Here is a 20,169-nt window from a genome sequence, read left to right as displayed (position 1 = left end):
GTTATTGTGATAAATAATCTACGAAATCGATTTCATCATAGCACAACTTCTCTTATTATAGATATTTCGCTGTTTTATGTCACGTAATCGGCCATTCAGAGCTACAAAAAATTTATTTACATAGGAGCATTTAAATAAGGATTTAACAAATCAACCTATAGCGCTGATCAGTTAAAAACTTTCAACGGCTGAAAGTCCCCTTGTTGTTACATGCGGCGTGCTATTCATACCCAGAACATGTTCATTCATTGTATAAACTAAAAGAAAAGTAATAAAGATTTTGGTCGGTGGTTGCCACCGTGCATTCCCTCCTGAGCCGACTCTCTAAAGGGGGAGGGGTCGTGTTTTCCTCATGTTCTTCCATCAGTCCAAAGTGACTCTGTATTACCCGCCAAGAAACTACTTGCTTGTAAAGACAGAAGGCAATAGTTTGCACTAAAGGTTTAGTGTTTACAGCCGTCGTCACATGACTGTTGCATATTATTCTTACCAGCACGTCGGTTAATTTTAAACTGTTTTGAAAGATATTATTTTTTATTTGCATTACTATAAATCTAAGTGTAGATGAACCACTGAAAACCATACAAGCTATACCCTTTTTTTAAGTCTCTGGCGCCTTCGACAGTTCGGTTGATTTTATCGCATAGATGTCACCCTAAAACAGATTCGCTGGATCAACCTAACTGTTCCTGTAGCCCCACCCAGTTTCTGATCGAGCTCTGATTGGTCGCCGCGCTGGTTGTATGCGTGTTCACATTTCAATCCGCCTCTCTAATTGGTCGCCGGTGACGACAATCCCACACCCAACTCCCACCCACTGAGGCATCAAGTTTGTGAGACTCGCAACAGCTAGTTTAAGAGGCTATAGCTGAATGTGCAGCAAAGACTCCCAAGTCTAACTGCGCTCTTTGGTTTAAATCACTCATTTAGAGGCCAGCAAAATGGATATGAAAAAGAGAATTCACCTGGAGTTGCGGAACCGAACGCCATCAGACGTAAGCATCTTTATTACCTCCCGAGTGATAGCGTTATATTAAAAGTGTTGGTTAGAGTAGTTGTGCTGCGTGGATGGACAACGGTAGATGTGCACGCGTCAAGTTGATGATGCCTTGAATGAAAAGTTTGCGGCGACTTTCTTACAAGCCTAGACCCTTGAATTTTGTTATCGCGGTATAGCAAAATATGGACCGCGAGTTTAACTGTTTTACTTAATTTGTTTTACTTTTGATAGGCCTTTTTGATTTAATATTCTGCTTGGAAACTATGAGAGCCCCAATGTATTGTGTATAAACAAGGGAAGCGGCGTGAGAAGCCATATTTGTAACTTTGTAGCCCCTGAACGCGCCCTTTTCCTTTGCATCCTCAGTGCTGCAAAAGTAGCCTCCAGTCAGTTCATGCTTATCACACACTTTCTTACATCCATTTTCAAACCAACATTCATACTAGCTAGTCACAGGGGGTCGTTGGCCACTTCAGTAACTTGTTGTGGGACAAAATTTGCGAATTGCTTTGCAGACGAGTTGACAGATGGCTTATGATAACCTGACAAGCCAACAATAATTCGTGGCTGCTGCTCCATGTTTTTTTTTTTTTTTTTTAAACTGATTTAATTTCCATCGAAAGCATTTACAGTTCTTAAAGTTGCATAAATACTCCGTTGGTGTCTTACCGTGCTGTTTTGTAACGTTATTAATATTCACCGCTTTGAGAGGCGAAATTTGTTGTTCAATCGTGGTTTAAGGAATCGTGCCAAGGCATATCTAGTTGCGTAAAGGTGCCCAATCCTATTGTAAACTACATTATATGTCGACGACATCGACAAAATGCAAATACAAAATCAGCACCCTGTGCCTTAACCTCGGTGTTTTTGTGAGCATGTTTATCCAACTACGTTATCTGATGAATTCAGTGCAACATTATCAGGGTCCCTGTAATTGCCCCTTTACGCATACCTAAATCAATTATGTTATAACTTGTAAATAAAGTGTCATGGCCGAGCTGCTATGTCCTCTCGGCGTGTTTCCACTGGCGGTATAAAGAGCTTTTCAGTCGTATGGCTCTGCTTGGTATTGCCATGCACTGGGCGCTTGTGTGAGCGCGACGCAACTTGAAGCTGCGCTGCTCTAGTTTAAGATCTAGGACACGCCGCCATTTTAACCAGCAACAAAGACGCACGGCATTTAATCGAGTGGAAAAGCACTGCTGCCGCCTCAGTCCTTTTGTTTGGCCCAGAACCGTTGGTTATCGAAAGTCGAGCGCGTATGGAGCCGAAAATGTCAGTTTTATGGCACAAAAGTCGACATTTTTCGCTCAAAGAGCCACTCGGTTGCATTATCATGCGCCTTTCTGCCCCTCCTACTCTTGAGTTCTTAGGTCCGTCCTCGTGTCTTTGCTCTTCCAAGACAATGTAATGCATTTAGTGTAACACCTAGCCTATCGTTTACGCGTCTTTTGTTTGCCGTTTGAGCATGCAAACACTATAGTAAAACACTCTAACCACAGGAAAGCGATGTACGCCGCTTGTTGCGGAGTCAGCCATTTTGTTGTATGGGCTAAACGGTGTGGGAGTCAAGTGTGAGATTTGGTCATTTAAGCGCGGCAAAGCACTGAAACATGCTCCCGTATCTCATGGTGAACTGAACTTTAAAAACTGATTTGATCCTGGCCACACGAATTCGTGCAATTGATCTTTTATCATCTAAACACTTATTAACGTATTCATCTTACTCCATTTCCATTTGTTTTGTTATAGCATATCAGCCCTGATAGCAAAAGTACATCACCCAGAGGTCAATTTGATGTGTGTGTTTACATCTAGAAGACGTATCTTTTACGTTGTTTGCTCATCTGCAATAGGTCTATAAGACGTATGTCAATAAGCATGTCTCAGATGTCTATAAGACCTTCATTCGACGTCTTTGAGATGTTTCTGATTTAGAATGTATTTTTTAAAAGATGTTTAGCAGATGTTTATAAGAATGTGATGTTTCCAGATGAAAAGATCAAAATCAGACATCTTAGAGATGAACCTGTGCTATCTGGAAGAATGCTAACCATCTTAACCAGTTTTGTTTCCCCAACAATGACTATATTTTTGACAATGTTCTGGTGGAGCAACATACACAAATGTATACTGTGCTCTTGGCAGGGTTTGATATGTGATTGAAATTAAGCCACATTAACCACCTTGTCCACCTTATGAACTCCCTGTGGGTGGGAGTTGCACACACATACAGACTGTTGTGTTAATAAATGTTGTGTTCAGTAATTTCATTTCATGTGCCTTTTTACCAGGTGAAAGAGCTTGTGCTTGACAACTGTCGGTCAAATGAGGGTAAAATTGAGGGCCTCACTGATGAGTTTGAGGAACTTGAATTTTTAAGCACAATCAACGTAGGCTTAACATCAGTTGCCAATTTGTCAAAGCTTAACAAACTCAAAAAGGTAATATCTAGTTTTATTTTCTCTAGTTAAAAAGTATTTAAAAAAAATATTTTTGGTACCCTGGGTAGTTTTGCACGGTCTTATTGATACTGTGCTGAATCGTGTTCTCCACAGCTCGAGCTTAGCGATAACAGAATCTCAGGGGGTCTGGAGGTACTGGCAGAGAAGTGTCCCAGCCTCACCCATCTCAACCTCAGTGGCAACAAAATTAAAGACCTCAGCACCATCGAACCCCTGGTAAGCCATGAGTTTGTGAACTGCTTGTATATTTCTACTTACTTACTGGTAATTTAAGATGCTTAACACTAGTAATAATATTCTTGAATGACACCTTTCATACTTCTTTCTATTTAAACCTTAAATGCATGGGTGTTTCGCCAAATTATTACTAAGTTTTTAAAGACCTGGCATGTATCTAACACAAATGGATCTACAAAATGCCCATATAGTGTCTAATTTTTCAATTTATTTTTTAAGATAATGAGAAGATAAATAAATAGAATATATTCTGATATATTTTAATGTTTAATTTTCATATTTATGAAAGAGATGATGCAACAAATATAGAACAAGATTCTTTACTTCCACACTGAAATGTCATGAGACGCAACTGGCTGACTGACACAAAAGCTACACATATGTATTTTTGAATCTAAATAGATGTAAAACTTGCATAATTTCAGTAGTACTCCCAAATGGTCAAATCATACTGTTCATGTGTTACACTTGCTATAGTTTACTTCCACGTTGCTTTCATCAAATGTAAAATATCATGTATAATATGTATGTAATCTTGCATAAGGTATACTGATAATTCACCATTGTCACACAGAAAATCAAGGTTATATAGTAGTCATTTGTGTGAATATATTACTCGGTTGTCTTGTAATAAAAAGATGTCTATCCTGTGATGGAAATAATCATAAAAATATGATTTATGTAAGTGCAAAAAAAAGGGGTCTTTAATGACCCTATACATTTTGGTAATCAAGCAGTTATATATATTGCGTTTAATTTGTTTGACTTCCTGTCTTTTTCCAGAAAAAATTGGAAAGCCTCAAAAGTTTAGACTTGTTCAACTGTGAGGTAACGAACCTGAATGACTACAGGGAAAATGTTTTCAAGCTGCTCCCTCAGTTGATATACCTAGATGGATATGACAAAGAAGATAAAGAAGCACCAGACTCTGATGCTGAAGCTTATGTTGAAGGGCTAGATGATGATGATGATGATGAAGATGGTATGTTTCTCAAGGGTCTCATTGGCACCTCAGTCTGGACTCATTCACAATATCGTCCAAAGGATGATTTGAATTCAGTTGTCATTGACCCAATTTTGTCTACAGAGGGAGAAGAGGAGGAATATGATGAAGATGCAGCTCCAGAAGATGAAGAGGAAGGAGAGGAGGATGATGAGGAAGAGGGAGAAGAGGAGGAAGAGGAAGACCTCAGTGGAGAGGTAAATGCAAGGAAACGTGTTTTTTTGTTTTTGTTTTTTTGGATACAAACAAGCAATACCGTACATGGTATAGACTAATACCCCTATTCTCTTATTTTTAGGAAGAGGAGGAAGAGGAGTTAAATGACGGAGAGGTAGATGATGAGGAAGACTTTGGTAAGTGAATGGTCTCCTGTCATTTTTCATGACTACAGTTAAAGTTTTACCACCTGTGAGTGGCTATTGCAGTGTGATTGGAAAGCTAAATAAATTAAATAATTAATTGGGTATTTTTGTTGTGTTTACAGAGGAGGAGCGGGGTCAGAAGAGGAAAAGAGAGCCGGATGAGGAGGGAGAGGAAGATGATGATTGAACATGCACTCCCCATTGTGATCTGACCGTTTAACCCCTGTATATCTGTCCTATTGTCACTCTGCGATGGTTTGGGGAGGTATTCAAATGGTAGAGGGTGGGGTTAGTATAAACAAGGATATGTTTAAATATTTGTTTTTAGCTTTTTTTGTTGTTGTTGTTTTCTTTTGGTTTGGTTTGTACTTTTCAGTTTGATTCCCTTAATTTTCTCCAAAAGCTTTTCAAGTGGCTGACAACACCGTGTGGAAATTTATTGTTGGAAACAAAAAGACCAGTATACTCTTTGTAATTTTCCCCTCTCTTTACTGTTGATGCCTAAATGCTGGTGATGACTTATGTATTAAAAAAAACAAAAAAAAAAACAACAAAAAAAAAAAAACAACCAAAAACCTTTTAGAAGTGCATGGCTGACTCTGACTCTGTTTTAAAGTTGACTACTGGATTTCAAGGAAGAACATTTTCTAACCCACTTTTTTATCGCATATTTGATTTGTGTATTGCGTTTCTTTGGTGTTTTTATCATAATCGTTATCATCACCACCATGCACCACCAATGTGCTGTTTAGGCATGAAGATCATGATGTCTGCTTGGACATGCACAGTTCGACCTCTCAATGTGACTTATTTTATTTTTTAATGTTCAGAGCCGAATGTCTGCCCTTGTCAAATGAGTCCTAAACCCCTTCTCCCTTTTGTGTGGATAGTTAAGAGGTTTCATGTTCTTTGTAAATAATGACCAAATATATTTTTTTTCTGATTCCCTTTGATAATGGCAGACATTTTCACAAATAATCTCAGTTGTAACCATTAACTGTAATAAAATGAATGAAAACACAAGCAGCTGTATTGTAATTTTAAATATGTCTGTTCTAACAGACAGCTTCTATATTTATGGCCACAGAAAATCCACATATTGTAATGAGATTGTAATAAGACATGATTACACAATTAGTCAATAGATTATGTATTGAGTCTTGTTAAGAGGTGGCTAGTGTATATAATCTCACCACTGAAATTTTGGGTTAATTTAAGATTATAAAGTGAAACTGCATTGTGAAGCTCAGGGGAAAATAGCTTGCATATTTTTTATGGTACATAACTGGATATTATGTAAATGTTCACAAGCAACATGCTGATTATTTAAATAGAAAGCATACATAATTTGAACTGAGCTGTATCCAGTTGTCAGCTCATTTTGATTGAACATTTTATTAAAAAGAAGAATAACATGAATTCAAATTAATTAAAGTCAGCATTTTTGTTTAAATGAATATTTACTGTATAAGCATGTGCTTTATTAACTTGAATATGAAAGCATTGCATACAGTGTTAAAAACTGAAGTGTCTCTAATATACTATGTGGACAGGAAGCCTCAGCCTATGTGAATTGCCTTGCCATAATTTCCTGATGAACAGTTAAATTAAGTATCCTACAGTGAGTCAAGACAATGGGTTTCTATGTACTATTTGAGTACATTCAACTCCTAACATTATAGTGTTCCTCCTCGGGAAGGTTTTTTCTTTTTATTTATTATTATTACTTTGCATGCAATTACCTCATGTTAAATGTGACGCATACTGTAGTCAGACTGTTATTCATAATAAATAGTGAAACAAAGTAGTGGTTACCTATTAATGTACTTAATTTTAATCAAAGCCTAATGTCTTGCCTCATAATTCTTCAGGTCAATACTGTCAGTACAAAGTATGTTGTCAATAATTGTGCTTGTGTAAGCAGTGTGTCTTCTCTGACATCAAATAAAGGGCCCGAGTACTGCTGATATTCAGACACCTCACACTGTGAACGTCTAAATTAATATTCCCCCTCACCTCTGCACCAAAAATTATACACTATGTATTATAAGGCCCAAGAGAATTTGGATTCTACAGCTCAGAATCATGTTTAAGGGCCATAAATAATTATCTGTGCAGTGAGTGAACTATCCTCATTGGCCCATTCATGTACAGGGTTTGAAGTCTGCTAAATATGCCAGCCGCTAGGATATTGGTATTACCCGCTGTCTCCCCTGCACTGTTTGTATTTTGTCAGAAATGCTCTGATGTTGCTATGTTGGATTCTGTGCAGTGGCTGATCCATGGCAAGTGTACGCCTATGCTCTGTCAAAGACTGTGGCTTTACTGCCCCCTAATGTCAGACTTCTTGAAGTGCACTTTCTCCCTCAAAAAACAAAACAAGATTGGGCTGTGCAAAAAGGAAACTGGAGCTCACAGGTGTTTGCGTTATTGTTTTATGAGGCAAAATATTTACAAAGCTTGAGGTTCATAGTTTTTTTCATTAAATAGTTACAGTAAGAAAATCTCAAACTCACTGGCTGTATTCAAAGGTAAACCAACTTGCTTTCCATGCTGTGGCATCTCAAAAGTCTGAAATCTTGCCAATGCGACGAAACACCAAATTTAAAGGAACAGTTCACCCAAAAATGAAAATTCTCTCATCATTTACTCACCTTCATGCCATCCCAGATGTGTGTGCCTTTCTTTCTTCTGCTGAACACAAATTAAGATTTTTAGAAGAATTTTTCAGCTATGTAGGTCCTTACAAAGCAAGTGAATTGTAGCTAGAACTTTGAAGGTCCAAAAAGCACATAAAGGCAGCATAAAAGTAATTCATATGACTCCAGTGGTTTAATCCGTCTTCTGAAGTGATATAATAGGTGTGGGTGAGAAACAGATCAATATTTAAGTCAATTTATACTATCAATCTCAACTTTCACATTCTTCTTCTTTTGTTTTTGCCGATTCACATGCTTCGTGCATATCGCCACCTACTGGGAAGGGAAGTGAATTTACGGGGAAAAAAGACTTAAATAGGTATCTGTTTCTCACCCACACCTACTGTATCATATTGCTTCTGAAGATATGGATTTAACCACTGGAGTCTCATGGATTACTTTTATGCTGCCTAAATGTGCATTTTGGAGCTTCAAAATTTTGGTACCCATTCACTTGCATTGTATAGACCTACAGAGCTGAGATATTCTTCTAGAAAGAAAGTCATACACATCTGGGGTGGCATGAGGGTGAGTCAGTGATGAGAGAATTTCCATTTTTGTGTGAACTGTTCCTTTAAGGTCTGAGGGCTTTTAATTACTGGTTGATTGAACAATGAAGTGATCACCATATTATAGCAGGGATATCTTCATTTTAAAAGCTGAAATCCTGGTCACAGCTTGTCCATTAAATGTTTAAAGATTAGCTGCAAGTTTGTTCATGGCTTTCAGTTTGTCTTATAAGGGCACAATAAAGGTGTTCTGATTATAATTAATAGGGTAACCTTTACAGAGGAGCATGATTTAAAGAGCATGACTGCACCTGTATTTTGTGGCATAATACATTTGCCCACAAGGAATTTCTCCACTGTACAAGCAAACATTTGAAAGGGCTTCATGAGAATTTAGATCTAATATAAGAAGCAATTTATATAAGAGGTCAGTAATTTGAATACTACAAGGGAGGCAAGGGTAATTCATGGCTAGAAGATACAATCCTGACAAATTACCTCAGAATGCCAACCGAACAACTCAAAAATATAAACTGCCAGAAAAGAGGTACACTCACTTTCCCTTCAAACTTTACTTACCCAGATCTGCATAACATTACCATGTCCATGCCTAATACTACATCTATTACTAATTAATTTCATAATTGGATTTTACAATTAGTGGATTCCATTCAAGATTTAATGTGTATATCAGGTGCAAAGTGTGACTTTTAAAATTCATTATGGCATTGCTTAATTATCCACACTGTAAAATCCTCTCACTTAGTTAACTTAAATGCTTTATCGACCCATTTCAATTGCCTCTATAAACTCACCTGAACATATTTTACTGTGTATTGCGCAATGTGAAGAAGAGCAATGCAAGAGTCACCACAGTTCCCAACTCAAATTAGTATGCCAGTAATTCAGGGTATGACAATTGGATAAATATCATCTATTGTGTATTGGTTAACTGTGGTTTTTGAATATTCTTTTTTAAATCAGCACTGTGGGTACTAACATAACAAACTTATACAATAGTACTAATGTTTTCATGAGAAAACAGCTTGATGGGTGAAACATTTCTATTTGACCTTGCAGTCATTCAAATATTTGACCTTAAGCCTCACAATACATTTAATCTCTGTCTTAATAGCCATGACCCTATCTGAAGTTTACTAAGCTATTTAAACCAATTCCTTATTAGGAAAGGAAATAAGTATTAAATAAATAATTCTAATAATTAAATTTAGGTCAGACTAAACTTATGAGATGATAATGCAATTATTAGCTTGTACCAAGTCAAATCAAAACCAATCCAATGCAAGACTACAAGCCTTGCAGTAAACATTCATATGTGAGAAAAGAGAGGAAAGGATTACAATTACATGAAAGAGAATGGTTAAAGAGATGGTTCTTTCATCATTTACTCACCCTCATTTTGTTCTTAACCCATATGACTTTCTTTCCTCTGTGGAACACAAAAGGAGATGTTGGGCAGAATGTTAGCCTTGGTCACCATTCACTCTCATAGCATTTTTTTTGGCATAAACTGAAAGTAAATGGTGACTGAGGCTTTCATTCTGCCTAAAATCTCCTTTTGTGTTCCACAAAAAAAAAAAGGAAGTCATACAGGTATGTTGAGGTGAGTAATTAAAACCATAATTTTCATTTTTGTGTGAACTATTCCTTTAAGAAAGATAAAGAAAAGGAGCCCTTTCTGTTCATATCCAACTGCACCTCCCTCTAAACGAGACTTCCCCAACTATCTGTGGGTGCATATGTGAGTCTTGTATAACTCTTCACTTTATATAGTAAGAACCAATCCACCGCAAGTAGATTGATATTGTGAATGAAGGTCATTTGAAGGGAGAGTTTTCACACAGTTAGTGAATCAATACTCCAATAAAGTCTACTTAGCACATGGTCACTGTGGGGTCAACACTAGGGGTCAGAGTGAAACACTGCTCAGTGAAGACAAGCGCTTGGTCTTCAGGGATCTTGGCGGGAGGACATTGGACTGTTAGGAAGAAGAAGGCCCAATGTGGAGTTTCAGCAGTGCTGTAGGTGTCACTTTAGGTGAGGAAATAATTAGAAACAGTAAAGATTCCATGTCAAATGCTGCTACCATTGTTGTTGTTATTGTTGTTTGGGCTGTTTGTTATGTTATTGAGCTCCAGCTCAAGCTGTCGTATCTTAATGTCCTTCTGAGCTAGTTCATCCTTCAGTCGCCGCAACTCATCCTGCTGCCTGAAGAACATCTGCAAGAGCTACAGAGCATAGGTTTATCACACATACACACATAAATAAATACAATCATCTGCAAGAAATGATACCCACACATCTCTGTTAAGTTGTCCCTTCAATTCAAAAACCATAATAAATCTTCACAGAACTTCGGTAATAAAATAGTCACCTCATTCTCTGTACGGGGAGGCACGTTTTCCAGCAGGTCAATCCCACTGACAGCCACACTCTTCTTCTCCTTCACAGGGGCCTTGAACACCAGCTTATTGGGTCTGTTGTAGCCCTCTTTCAAGGACATGAGCACAGGGCCTAGATGTGCACATGTAAGCACAGTTTTACCAAGCAAGCATTTAATTTCTGGCCTTTAAAAGTCCACTCAGTTATATTCGTGTTTACGTTGCGCTGACGCCTAGCGCACAAAACAGAAATCTCAGTTACGATTGCCATTGTAGGAACTGCTTTTTGCACTCAGCCATGATAAATATATTTCAGGGGATTATCGAGATAATATGAGCAATGTTTGGCTGGTCATATATGGTCTCAGCATCATATGAGCTTAACATCACATGACCTCAAGGTCTCATACTTATTATTTCTGTTTAAAAGCTAAGCAATTTGCAGAGTGCACTAGCTTTTTTTTTTTTTTTGAAAATAACTGCGAATGTGAGTCTTCACCTCGATTGATTCCACTGAGCCACTCATCAGCAGAAAGCGCAGGTACTGTCCCAGGAGTCATGGGGTATATATCTTCTTGATATGTCTCTGACTGCAAGGAAATAGGGCTTTTTATACAAATACAAATACTTTACAAATAGTTTTACAATATTTGTATAGTAATATTTTTATTATTTGGAATCTCTGTGTACTTTTTAAGAACATGAGTGCACGAGATGTTGGTCAATTTGTTATGGCTCTGGGCAGGTTATGCAAATTTGGCATGATGGTTATGCCATCTGTTGCAGGGCTCCCTGTTCTTCTATTCTATTCTATTCTATTTGCAAAAGGAACTTTTGGAAGTCTACAATTTATATTTCCTATTGACACACTAAAGCTGAAGATATAATAAACCATCTTAAGACAAATGTTTATGTGAAACCTCTTTTGTGCCTAAGACTTTTGCACAGTACTGTAACTACAAACAGGGACACACACACACAAGTATGTCTAGCACAAAGTTCTCACCCTTCAGTGGAACGGTATCAAGTTCTCAATAATTTATTTATAAAACTGCAATGCAAAATGCAGAAACATGTTAATTAGATATAAGTGACAAAGTGAACCAATAGTGGAGTGGGTTCAGGGTGCTTATGCTCACCCTTCTAGGCACGATCATAGAGATCGGCTCAATCAGGCCCTTCAGAGTCACCAACTTATAAAACCTGAAGACTTCACACGCTCCTACATCCAGTCCGTGTTTCGGCATCACTCCTGTCAGAACACACATTTGTTTTGTTTTTTGGATCATCAAAGCACAATATATATAGTAGTTGCTTTACTGAGGAAGAATAAAAACTGAGAAAATAAATGGAAGTGCTATTATCCACACAAGGCTATACATGGAAAGTCCCAACACCATTTTACAGAGGTTGTTGGTGTCTGATCATTAATAGATGTAGATGTAGTCTCACCAAGCCCTTTCTGCGGTGCAGGGGACCTAAACTCCATGAGATACTGCAGGTAGGGCTTCTCCAGGGTGAACTCATAGTACCTGATGTTCCCATCACCCTTCAATTACACTGTCTTAGTCAGTTCAAAGAAAATTGCAATTTTTATCTTTTCTAAAGTGAACATCTATGATAGCTATCTGGTCAAACAACTCAATATCAACAGCAATATCATAATTTAATACCCTAATGTTCCATCAATATGTTTTTTTTTCTGTTTAATTCAATCACAATCCCTTATTATGGGCTAATGTAACAAAATAATATAAAAACTTCTGCATGTAATATACATTTACGGGCAGTACAAATGTATTTAGGAATACTAATCACTATAGGGTAATGTGTACCTTGCCTGCTAGGTAGAGCATATGTGTGTCTGCATCATAGAAAGGGAAAAGCAGGCCTGACAGGCCATCAATCTCCTCTTCAATGATTGGCATGGACAGATCATCCTGTCATTGAGAGATACAGTGCACTCAGTATAAGAGCAAATAATAACTTAACAACACAAAGAGCCTTTTTTTTTCTGAAAGAGAGAAGTGTTCAGGGCTTTCTCAGAACACCACATATTAATTGTTGAGGGCATCTTCTTTACAGATATTCTCTATCCACTACGGTTAAGTGTAGCTGTTTAGCTGAAACAATGAATGTGATAATCAGACAGCAATTACAGGGGAGAAGATGAGAAGAAAACAATACTTTTTTTTAGAGGGGTGGTATCTTTAAGCAATGTACTGTAGACATCTGGGAAAAAGTGTATTTCTGGTTGAGTTTTGGGAATTAATCAGATAGAAAATACACACACACACACACACACACTCTCTCTCTCTCACATACACACACACACACACACATGTTGGTGCAGCTATCATTATGAGGACTCTCCATAGACATAATGATTTTATACTGTATGAACTATAGATTCTATCCCCTAACCCTAACCCTAAACCTCACCCTCACAAAAAACTTTCTGCATTTTTACATTTTCAATAAAACATCGTTTAGTATGTTTTTAAGCAATTTGAATTATGGGGACACTAGAAATGTCCTCATAAACCACATTTATAGCAAAATACCCTTGTAATTACCAGTTTGTAACCTAAAAAAAGTCCTCGTAAACCACTTAAACCTGCCCACACACACACACTCACACACAGGTTGTTCTCACCTGGTCCCAGAGAGCAATCTGGCGTGTGTTCCAGCGGGACACACCTGTCGTCAGAAGTCGCTTCATGTTGCCTAGGAACACCACACGGTTCACTTTGTGGTTCTTGAAGTTTGCCTCCTGCATGACAACATAAAACAAAAACATAACTGAAAAACTCATGATTGTACTTGTGCACACTATTTTCTCAATAGTGCATCTGTAAAATCAGGATTCATGAAGATCTTTGGTTCCTCTAAAATTGAATGGTGATGAAGGATACATTCCTTCTCTGTCATAGGAGTCAGTCAACAACAAAATATTAACTCAGACTCCTTCTCAAAGTGAATAGTGTTTTAGTGAACTGGCTAATGTGTTAATATGTTAAATGTTATGTCTCCCCCTTTGTAGATCCATACCAATGAGGTACAACTTGTTTATAGAAAATGAGTAGAGACTGCCGGAGCTATAAACAAAATTTTTAGCAGAACGTAACCGAAAACCAGAACAAAGTGATTTTAAATTGTTCCAGGGTGAAAAAGTTTTTTTTTAAATGCTGGAAACCGGTTAATTTTGTTCCGATAATTTTTTCATGAAACTAAAGGCCAAAGGGTTTATCACAGTATATTTTTGGAACTACACCACTTCATGTTGCACAAAAAAATGAAACATGTGCTTTGCTCCTGAAGGAAACTGCTGCATCACACATTTCTTTGCATAATTGTGCATTGTGGATGTCGTATTTTGTGAAGACTTTTTAACAACTATGTATAATTACTACAGTTCATATACATGCACGGCTAACTCAGATACAAGGAAAACATTATTAGATGTAAAAAGTACTTTTCTCAGTTGTTTCCAAGTCTTAACTGAATTATTGTTAAATATGATGCATAAATACAGATTTGATGCTGCCGAGTTTTGACTCAGAAGCTGATCTTTAATTAAAATTTTACTTAACTGTTAATTAACTGTATGCTTGTAACGATTTCTATCGTGATAAATCGCTATTTTTTTTATTAATTTTTTTTTATTTTGAGGCAAGTTGCTTATTTTGAGCTTGTGTTTCCAGACCAGATTGCTTGCTTCTCTTGTGAGATCTGGCATCGCTGCAATTGGTATTTCAACTACCCCTTAGCGCAGAATACTGTCATTTTAAAAAGAGCGTTATTAACTGTTCTTTTATTTTGTTCTAACCAGAAACCATTTGGAAAGGAGGCTGATGAAAAACATTTTGTTTTTAGTCCTTGGTTTGAGCATACAGGTGAATCACACAAAAAATATCTCTGTCACAGGCCCAGGTCACATTTCAAATGTAAAAATAAAAAATAAAATGTATTTTTTGCATAAAGAAAATGAAGCTAATATTCGCATTATTTTCATGATAATTAAGCACATTTCCCCCCAGAATTCTTATTAATATAAAGATTTATTAATTTAAATTAAATTAATTTAAATATAAAATGAATTTAATTAGATTCCCATTTGTGTAATACAGAACTTTTTAATTGTATTTGAATAAAAATACTGTAATATAATGAGAAAATACTGTAATACAATGATTTTTTAGATTTATTCTTTAGAAGTCCTTTGGAGTTATTTCATTATTAAATACCAACGAGATCTACATTACAGTTTAAATAATATATCATTGTTTTTCTTTTTGCCATTAAAGTAATGAGAATTACAGGAATTGTGTTATGAACACTGTTATGAAAACTCTTAATGTTCCTAAAACAGTATGACAAGGAGGAGGGTGTGGCCGGGCCGTGACGATGGACACCTGGCGCTGAATTGCCCCAATCAACAGGCGAGAGATAAAGAGGAGCTGGGACGCCAGTTTGAGAGAGAAAGAGACACACAGAGCGGTGTTTGTGTGCGCGCATGTGTTTTGTTATGCTGAAAAGCAGTTTTATGTTTGTGTTATTAATGTCTTCTTGATTGTTCACTCCGGTTCCCGCTTCCTCCTTAGTAGGGAAGGCAGAGGTCTGCCGCAAACAGGCTTTATTAGCTAAATATTATTTAGCAAAATATATTTTCTTATTTATTTCTTTTGATTTTGGTGTAAAACATAACCAAGGCATGTTCTTGATAACTTGTAACTATGATTAACCAGACAGTTCACACCTGTAGCACTTTGCCAGAGCGGGGCTCGATGACACGGAGTTTCTTATCCTTGCAGCTGGTGGCCAGTAGGCTTCCCTCAGTGTTAAACGACATACAAAGGATCACATCTGGGTGGCAGTCGATCATTTTCACCGGCTCACCAATCTCAAGATTCCAAATCAGGATCTGCAGGGAGAGAACGAGCACATTAGAGTCACATGTCAGATATAACTCATGCTTTGACACTTTCATTTATACGATACATTCTCACTCATATACTTCTGCTAGGCTGTGTTCACAATGCAGACAATTACACTTATATTTAGTCAGTCAATTAGCTGATCTTCTAGACTGACCGTTATTTGCAGGTGCTTAGATCATTGTGTTCTCACTTTATATCTCATATTATTTTATGTCTCATAATATTGAATTTAAAAATGTCAAAATTGTGCTGTGAAAGATTTTGTTACCTTGTAGTCATAGCCAGCACTGAAGAGAATGCCACTAGTGGTTGGGTGCCACTCTATGAGGCCTACACGCCTGCTGTGGCCATAAAGTTCTAATAAAGCCTCCGTCAAATTTCTTCTCAGTCCACCATCAGGGATCTCCCATATTCGCACCTGACACATTCACATATACATGCAAACACAAAGATGCAAAACACACACAAATATCACTTTTGAAACAAAAAGCACCATGGTAATATCAAGATAGCTGCTTTAAACTCTCACATCAAGTTAAGCATATTTATAACTTCATAAATTGTTGAATTAGTTTCATATTCGTATAGTCATAGTTAGGTAAGTACTAACGACAGCTCGGATACTATAACAGCAAGCCTTGATTGATGTAGCTATTTAGGAACAAAAATAAAAGATATGAAACTATGATGACTGAAATACTGGAATTTGAAAGGATAACAATTGTTTTGTTGGTTTACAAGCAGAGAATGTCTTTTATCAGAGAACCCAAACTAATTTGACAGATAGATATAATATACTGAACAAGCAGCCAAGTTGCATAAAACTACAAATTATAGAAGAGAAATGACAGTGTGTAGTCAAGGTGTATTAATTATGGGATAATGTACAGTCAACAGGGCATTATCACAAAATGAACCCCGGCAGGGTGATCAGCCTAATCCAAAGCAGGAGTTATAATGACAAAAATAATTATTAAAAAACATCTTACCAAATGAAATACTGATTTGAGTTTAAATTATTTTAATACATCAAAAGAAAGAAAGTGTGATAAAAGAGTTACAAAATTAACACAGCTATATAGAAATCGGTTGCCTGCATGGGACAATGGTCAATGATATAGTTTAGCGGTCATTATACTAAAATATTTGACAGCAGAATGCCATGATAGACCAATCAGAATCAAGTATTCCAGAGAGCCGTGTATTAATAATATGTGTTGTCCTGCTCTCTCAATACTGTGCTCTTGAGCAAGGCTCATTTGAGATACTTGTGCTTTTGTGTAAAATTATTTTATTATTTCTTTTTTTATTATTTCACAGGGTCACTTAAAATGATTTATGTAAAAATTAAAAAAAATTAAAATAGGTACACCTTCATAAGAAAAGTGGAGACATTTCCATATTTATCTTTTCATTATTTACAGTATCCCAATCCTTGGTTTGCTGGTTAAAGGAAAAGTTCACCCAGAAATGAAAATTCTCCCATCATTTACTCAAACTCATGCCATCCCAGATGTGTGGAACTTTCTTGACTTTCTTTCTTCTGCTGAACACAAACGAAGATTTTTAGAAGAATTTTTCAGCTCTGTAGGTCCATACAATGCAAGTGAATGGGTACCAAAATTTTGAAGCTCCAAAAAGCACATAAAGACAGCATAAAAGTCATCCATAAGACTCCAGTGTTTAAATCTGTATCTTCAGAAGCTAAATGATAAGTGTGGGTGAGAAACAGATCAATATTTAAGTCCTTTTTCACTATAAATTCTCCTCCCTGCCCAGTAGGTGGCAATTTGCATTCTTCGTGCATACCACCACCTACTGGGCAGGGAGAAGAATTTATAGTGATAAAGGACTTGAATATTGAGTCTTTTGGATTACTTTTTTGCAGCCTTTATGTGCTTTTTGGACCTTCAAAGTTCTGGTACCCATTCACTTGTATTGTATGGACCTACAGAGCTGAAATGTTCTTCTTAAAAGAAAGAAAAGAAAGTCATACACATCTGGGGTGGCATGAGGGTGAGTAAATGATGAGATAATTTTCATTTCTGGGTGAACTGTTCCTTTAAGGCTCAGGGCTGGTAACTGGAAGGTTGCTGGTTTAATCCCAGAAAATGTTGAGGAATATCACCATGTGCTCCAGTAACCCAGGTTGCTCCATAGAGATCGCCTCTGTAATAAGTTTGTGGTGTGCTATGGCGACGTAATTTGAAAGTTGTGGAAACAAATTTCACTGACCCTGGTTCATTCTAGCGAAACATACAGGAAAGATAGCCTTCCATTTTTATTTTTGCTCCTGTTTGAATGACTGTTAAATGTAACAAAAAATGCAGGTGTTCCATTTATGAAAATAAAATGGAAATAACTATAACAGACATTTGCACAGAAAGGGGTTTTGTCAATTCTGTGATTATGATTGCTGAATAATTTGACTACTGTGGTGGTTGTTACACTTTCAGCTTACTCACAGAAGAGTCCTCTGAACAAGAAGCGATAATGTTGTCATGGAAAGGGTTCCATTTGATGTCCAGCACGTTGCCTTGGTGACCGCAGACCTTTGGATAGTGAGGGTCGATACGGCCAAACTGCGGGAGGGAACCACAGATACTGATCTGATGTATCTTCTCAATATGACAAGGAATATGTACACACACACAAGAGTGCATGGACAACAATACACATATAATAATATAACAAGCAAAACAAACATGTTATTGTTCATAAAATAACATAAATTATGGAGATGTTTAAGGTCATGGCATGGTTCGTGAGTGAAATCTTCCAAGCCAAAAATACAGTTCCTTTGTAATAAACACAAATGTCCACTGTGTGGAGCTACATCATTGAAGCCATACAGTTAGTAGCACTCAGAACATCAGTCATGATGTCATGAATGTTTGATGCCACTTTAGTCCATTGACCTCCTTCTGAGGACCTTTGGGATTTGTTGTTCAGGTCATGCATGAATGCACCCTGAGTGGGCTGGTTCAGAAAGTCTTCATCTGTAGGTCAGGGTTCAGTGCCATGCACTGGGATTGTACATTATGTTCGCTCTATAATATTAGAGAAGATGCTCGTTGTTGAAGATATTTTGTATGATCTTATTCTCTCTGCTCCCCATGTCTGAATTCTCTGTGCTATTCTCCAAAATTCATATGATGCAAATCCTGTCTATGATTTGTTCTGTGTTAAATCACTACATTCAATTAGCACAGCAATAGCTCAGGGGAGTTGGGTTAGCTTAAATTAATAGAACGTTCTTGGGATGTTAAAATGTCTTTTTGATTTCCCACAGGGGGTCAAAACTAAAAAGAAAAAAAGTGACAGATTATAAAATGCCAAAGCTTTTACCACTGTGGCCAAAGCACTAAGCAACACAGTTTGTAACATATAGTGTGAGAAAGGCTGTGTGTCTGGATGCACATTGGGATGCCTAATTTTCTCTGAGAGACATTTTCATAAATGCACAAGACAAAGAAAGGATTTATACCTTTATACTCTTATCTTTCATACTTTTATGCATAATCTTCTTCCTCCCTGAATTCTGTATTCATGAAATCCAATTTTGTTTCTTTATCTCCTCTGTCTAATTTTTTTCTTAATTCTCACACTCCCTGTCTATCGTTATTGATTCTGTGAAATAGTTAGCCTACTCATTGTATGTATGTTTGTATTTGTGGAAGTTTATGGAGGTTGTTGACACAGATGTGTTGGCCTGAGATCAAGCTCAGTAGTCACTGTCTGAGATCTTACAGTCAGAGATAGAAGGAGATAAGGATAGTAATATATTTAGACACACCCTCTATTGTGAGCTGAACAATGATGCATGGGATATCCTAATTAGGATGTCAGTGGATGTGCCAACGTCTAGACTTCCAATAAATCTGGCTTGTTGTTCTTCATCATCCTTACCTCACATCTTTGAAATACAATTGGTTCCTTAAAAGTGATAAAATAATGTAAAAGAGGCACGTATAATGCCAAAACATGGTGCATCCTTGGTGACAAATTTAAAGGAATGTTCCGGGTTCAGAACAAGTTAAGCTCAATCTACAGCATTTGTGGCATAATGTTGATGACCACAAAGATTTTGTTTCGACTCGTTGAAAAAAAAAAGCAAAAATATGTGTTTCAGTGAGGCACTACAATGGAAGTGAATGGGACCAATTTTTGGACACAGAAATGTGAAGCGTATCATTTTATAAAAGCACTTTCAATAATTAATCTGTTAAAACTTGTGTATTATTTGAGCTGTAAAGTTGTTTAAATTGCCATTTAAACAGTCATTTTATGGTTTTAGGGTTTGTTGACAATGATATAGTCATGGTAACGAAGTTGTAAAATTGGTCGTGTCTAGAAGGGATTCCTCTCTCGTCAATCTCGCGAGATTCTTACACGGCGTTAATTTAAAGTCGCATAGCAACGAGGAGCACTCTTGTCTGTTTTGATGAACAGTCCGTTTTGATGATCAATTCAAGCTTTAAAATAAATATTTCACATAATACATTTTATAACTTTAGATCTACGTCTGCGACTTTCGGTCATGAGATATTGT

General features: G+C 36.9%; 2 protein-coding genes across 6 annotated transcripts in view; one reads left to right on the top strand and one right to left on the bottom strand.

Annotated features, from left to right (window-relative positions):
- Positions 1–818: 818 nt before the first annotated feature.
- Positions 819–5,642, top strand: LOC127416473 (acidic leucine-rich nuclear phosphoprotein 32 family member A). 2 transcript variants are annotated; one of them, XM_051655871.1, is made up of 7 exons: positions 819–995; positions 3,295–3,444; positions 3,559–3,681; positions 4,486–4,684; positions 4,865–4,902; positions 5,004–5,058; positions 5,190–5,642. In XM_051655871.1, the coding sequence occupies exons 1-7, from the start codon at positions 942–944 to the stop codon at positions 5,252–5,254; spliced, it is 684 nt and encodes a 227-aa protein (XP_051511831.1). In that variant the 5' UTR covers positions 819–941; the 3' UTR covers positions 5,255–5,642. The 2 variants fall into 2 exon arrangements, with proteins under 2 accessions (XP_051511831.1, XP_051511826.1); XM_051655866.1 differs by having other exon boundaries at positions 828–995; positions 4,790–4,902.
- Positions 5,582–20,169, bottom strand: part of LOC127416409 (coronin-2B-like) — a 76,404-nt gene continuing 61,816 nt past the window's right edge. For all 4 annotated transcript variants that reach the window (XM_051655784.1, XM_051655793.1, XM_051655769.1 and 1 more), the window contains 10 exons: positions 18,083–18,199; positions 15,886–16,035; positions 15,437–15,601; positions 13,334–13,450; positions 12,513–12,617; positions 12,130–12,226; positions 11,817–11,929; positions 11,177–11,267; positions 10,671–10,810; positions 5,582–10,524 (listed from right to left, as the gene is read on the bottom strand). In XM_051655784.1, coding sequence (XP_051511744.1) covers positions 10,369–10,524; positions 10,671–10,810; positions 11,177–11,267; positions 11,817–11,929; positions 12,130–12,226; positions 12,513–12,617; positions 13,334–13,450; positions 15,437–15,601; positions 15,886–16,035; positions 18,083–18,199 — 1,251 coding nt within the window. In that variant the 3' untranslated portion in view covers positions 5,582–10,368. The remainder of the gene's footprint in view (positions 10,525–10,670; positions 10,811–11,176; positions 11,268–11,816; positions 11,930–12,129; positions 12,227–12,512; positions 12,618–13,333; positions 13,451–15,436; positions 15,602–15,885; positions 16,036–18,082; positions 18,200–20,169) is intronic.

Source organism: Myxocyprinus asiaticus, chromosome 2 (genome assembly GCF_019703515.2).
Source record: "Myxocyprinus asiaticus isolate MX2 ecotype Aquarium Trade chromosome 2, UBuf_Myxa_2, whole genome shotgun sequence".
Taxonomy (NCBI): Eukaryota; Metazoa; Chordata; class Actinopteri; order Cypriniformes; family Catostomidae; genus Myxocyprinus; species Myxocyprinus asiaticus.
This window is presented reverse-complemented; position numbering and strand designations above follow the sequence as displayed.